Here is a 3,994-nt window from a genome sequence, read left to right on the forward strand (position 1 = left end):
GGAAGGGCTTCAGAGGCTGCCTCCGTGACGATGCCATCTTCAGGAAGGCCAGAGGAAGTAACTCTTCTCCAAAGACCACCCGCGCCATCTCTTTAAAACGACCCACTTCGTGGCCCCCACAGATTTCGCGCAACCCCACCCAGGCCGGAAGTAGCATTGCCCCTATAAAACATGGCGGAAAGCGTTCTCGTCTCCAAGGGAACACCACGTAACGAGTCCCGGCCGTGGGGAATTGCCCTGCGCACGCGCAGAAGCACACGCCAACGGAAGTGAAGATGCCCCTCCCAAAGCGGTCTGGTTTAGTACGCGTGCGCTCTAGCCTCTTCCGGCAGCTGGGTTGTACAAATGGTGGAGAAGAAAACTTCGGGTATGTGAGCCCCGGGCCGGTTCGCCCGTTTCCCCCTCCCAAGTCCAAACCAGAATTTCCTCACCTAGTTGCTTGTCTCAAACCCCTTCCCCAGTCCTCGGGTCCTGGCGCTGGCGCTTCGTTCACGTTTATTGATGGCTTCTCCAAGCCGGGTGCTGGGGATGGAGAGAAAGATCCCTGTGGTCCAAGAACTGGCTTTCTGGGAAGGGTGCAGACTCCCGGACCGACGACTGCATTTCCGAGTGATACGTGCTCTGGCGGAGGGAGGGGTGGCACCCAGCCCGGCGTCTGGGAAGCAGGGGACCGGGCAGGCCTGGGAAGAAAAAAACGCTTGAATTGAGTCTTGAAAGTCGCATTACGGGTTCGCCCCGCGTCCGTCAGCAGGGATTCCTTTCTGGCAGCGCGAACTACAGATGCAAAGGCAGGAAAGTAAGCGAAAGGAAGTCGCGTGGGAGCCAAGTTTCACAGTTTGGAGCTTGCAGAGAAATAAGAAAGGCTGGAGAGCTGGGAGAAGGTTACATTTGGAAAGACATCATATGCACTGCCAAGGAATTTGAACTCTGTAGAGTGATGGCGGAGACCCATGAGAGGCCGTTAAGGCACGGGGGTGCAAAGCAAATGTATCTTTAACAACGGCAATTCTGGCTTCAATTCGGAGTACAGGTTGGAGGGACTAGAGCGACCCTGTCCGGGATGATAGAAATGGGCTTAACCTGTGTTATTCAATATGGGCATTAACCACATGTGGCTGTTGAGCGCCTGAAATGTGGCTAGTGTGATGGAGGCGTTTAACTTAACCCGTATTGAGTCTTTATTTGCCTAAATGTAAATAACGGGGCCAGGCGCAGTGGCTCACACCTGTAATCCCAACATTTTGGGAGGCTGAAGCGAGAGGTTTACCTGAGCCCAGGAGTTCGAGACCAGCCTGGGCAACATGGCAAGATCTGGCACCTATAATAAATAAAAAACTTAGCCAGGCATGGTGGTGTGTGCCTGTAACAGAGTGAGACTCCGACTCAGAAAAAACAATTTTTTTTAATTATCACATGTGACTGCCTTATTGTATAACATGGGTCTAGAGGCTGGAAAGCCAGTTAGGAAGCTACTGAGTGGTCCAGGTAAAAAGAGGTGGGGTCAGGACACTGCCAGATGGACTTGCAACAAATCCAGCCACGTCACTTCTTTCTTAAAACCCCTCCCTGGATCTCTGTCCCTCTCACTGTAAAGCCCCCATATCCAAATTTCTTTAGATATTTAAGGTAAGACTCTTAATGATCTGTTTTATCTGCCTTCTCTCCCATATATATATATATAGTTGTTGTTGTTGTTGTTGTTGTTGGGTTTTTGTTTCTTTGGTTTTTTTTTTTGAGTTGGAGTCTCACTCTGTCGCCCAGACTGGAGTGCAGTGGCCGCTCCCGGCCACCGCAGCCTCGACCTGCTGGGCTCCAGCGATCCTTCCGCCTCCGCCTTCCAAGTAGCCAGAATTACAGGCATGCGCTACCATGCCCGGCTGATTTTTTGATTTATTGTAGAGATGAGGTCTCGCTGCCCAGGCAGGTCTCGAACCCGCGGGCTCAGGCAATCCACTCACCTCAGCCTCCCAAAGCCCTGGGATGACAGGCTGAGCCACCGATCCCGCCCCCCCCCATATTTTATACCCCAGCCATATTGAACTTCATTTCCTTTGCTGAAGGTGCCACAGTCTCCCATCAAAGACTTCTCTTATGTTGGCACCGTGGCCTGAACACCCTGCTCTCCCCCAGCCAGGCTGTTCTTCAGTTAGGCCTTAACCTAGACATTCTTTCTTCTGGGAAATGTTCCTTGACTTCCCCGAGGCCAGGTTAGCTGTTTCAGGCCTGTGCTCTGTAGCACTTTGTACTTCCCTACCCTGGCGTACACCGTCCTGTACTGGGCTTGTTTCTTTGCTCCTTCGTGTTCTCCGCTAGACTGTGAACTTTTGCACTCCCAGAGCCTAGGGCATTGCCTGGCACTCAGGAGGGAGCCAGGGCAGTGACTGAGAGCATGTTTTTTGGTGCTGGGAAGTTCTGGGTCTGAAATCTGAATTCTGGCCTGGCCACTTACTAGCTGTGTGAATTTTGGACACGTTTCTTAATCTCTGAATGCCAGTATGCTGGGGGTGATAACGATACCTATCTCATAGGGTTGTTGTGAGGGCTAAATGACTCCATTTATGCAGAAAGCTTAGAATGGTCCCTGGCTCCTAGTAAGTGTCCAGCAAGGGGCAGCAACTGGTGCCGCTTCTGCTATCATCATGGTTAACGGACACTGGATATTTGATTAATGTATGAGGAGATATTTTATGTAGAATTAGCAGAACCTGGTGAACAGCTGACTGATAAGATAATGAGGAAAGAGGTTTAAAAGGACTCCTTGGCCGAGCTTGGTGGCTCAGCCTGTCATCCCAGCACTTTGGGAGGCCAAGGTGAGTGGATTGCTTGAGCCCGTGGGTTTGAGACCCGCCTGGGCAATTTGGTGAGACCTCGTCGCTAAAATAAACCAAAAATTAGCCAGGCGTGGTAGCACACGCCTGTAGTTCCAGCTCCTTGGAAGACTGAGGCAGAAGGATCGCCAGAGCCCAGCATGCCGAGACTGCGGTGGCTGGGAGTGGCCACTGCACTCCAGTCTGGGCGACTGAGTGAGACTCCAACTCAAAAAAAAGGACTCCTCAGTATCTGGTTTGGATATCTGCCTAGATGGTCCCATTCACTTAGTTCTGCAGAAGGAGAAGCAAACTTGGAGGGGAAGGTTTTTTTATATTGAGTTGCAGCATCCATACCTGTTGGGGCCAACAGGAAACTTCCAGCAGCCAGCTGCATAGCCAGTCCAGGAGCTCAGAGGAGGGGTCTGGGTTGAGGGAATCCCTCGGGGAGTCATTTGCATGTGGATGATGGAGCCCTGGTCTGGATTCAAAATCCCAGCCAGAGTATGTAGACTGAGCAAGAGAAGAGGCGAGCCGGCTCCGCAGAGGCAGGGAGAGCAGCCAAGCTGGGTTGGGAGACGTCAGGCCTGACTTGGAGAGGCTCTGGAGTCATGTCGAGGAGTCAAGCCAAGGGGCTCTTTCTGCTTGGCGAAGGTCGTCAGCGCAGTCCCAGGGGCAGCCAGCTCAAGTCGAGGAGGAGTCTGGAAATGCACACTAGAGGGGTCTGAGCGTGGGTGGGCCCTGCCGGATGGCCAGGTGGGAGTCAGATCTCGGAGTCGCGAGGACAGGAGACAAGGAGGCGACACAGCCCGCGGACGCTCTCCGGGGCGGCTTTGGAGCGCGTAGACCTGCGAGGGTCGACACACGCTTCTCCAGTGAAAAGTACCAGTTGAGAAGGGGGGCTTGAGGGGCGAGAGGGCGGGGTGGAGGATGCAAGGCGGCGCTGGCGGCGAAGGGTCAGGTCCGCAGAGGGGCTTGGGCGAAGTGTCCCTTGGAATCATGTTTGCGCGTGGGTGGGGTGGCCCCTGGGTTCTCTGAGGCGGCGGGCAGGCCGCGCGCTTCCCGCTGCCGGGAGAGCCCGGACGTCCGAGTGCCTCGTGGCTTCCGCGGCCCGCAGGGCCGTGAGTCCCGCCCCAGGCGTCTCGCTGGGTCTGGCCCTGGGAGGACGCGCCGAAGGGCCGAAACGG

At 54.4% G+C, this 3,994-nt stretch overlaps 1 protein-coding gene across 1 annotated transcript in view; it reads left to right on the plus strand.

Annotated features, from left to right (window-relative positions):
* The first annotated feature begins 314 nt into the window (after nt 1-314).
* Nucleotides 315-3,994, plus strand: part of ZNHIT1 (zinc finger HIT-type containing 1) — a 5,007-nt gene continuing 1,327 nt past the window's right edge. Inside the window, exon 1 of the mRNA XM_008049478.1 lies at nt 315-367. Within this exon, the coding sequence (XP_008047669.1) occupies nt 346-367 (22 nt within the window). The 5' untranslated portion in view covers nt 315-345. The remainder of the gene's footprint in view (nt 368-3,994) is intronic.

Source organism: Carlito syrichta, unplaced genomic scaffold (genome assembly GCF_000164805.1).
Source record: "Carlito syrichta isolate Samal-C Ts95f unplaced genomic scaffold, Tarsius_syrichta-2.0.1 Scaffold135673, whole genome shotgun sequence".
Taxonomy (NCBI): Eukaryota; Metazoa; Chordata; class Mammalia; order Primates; family Tarsiidae; genus Carlito; species Carlito syrichta.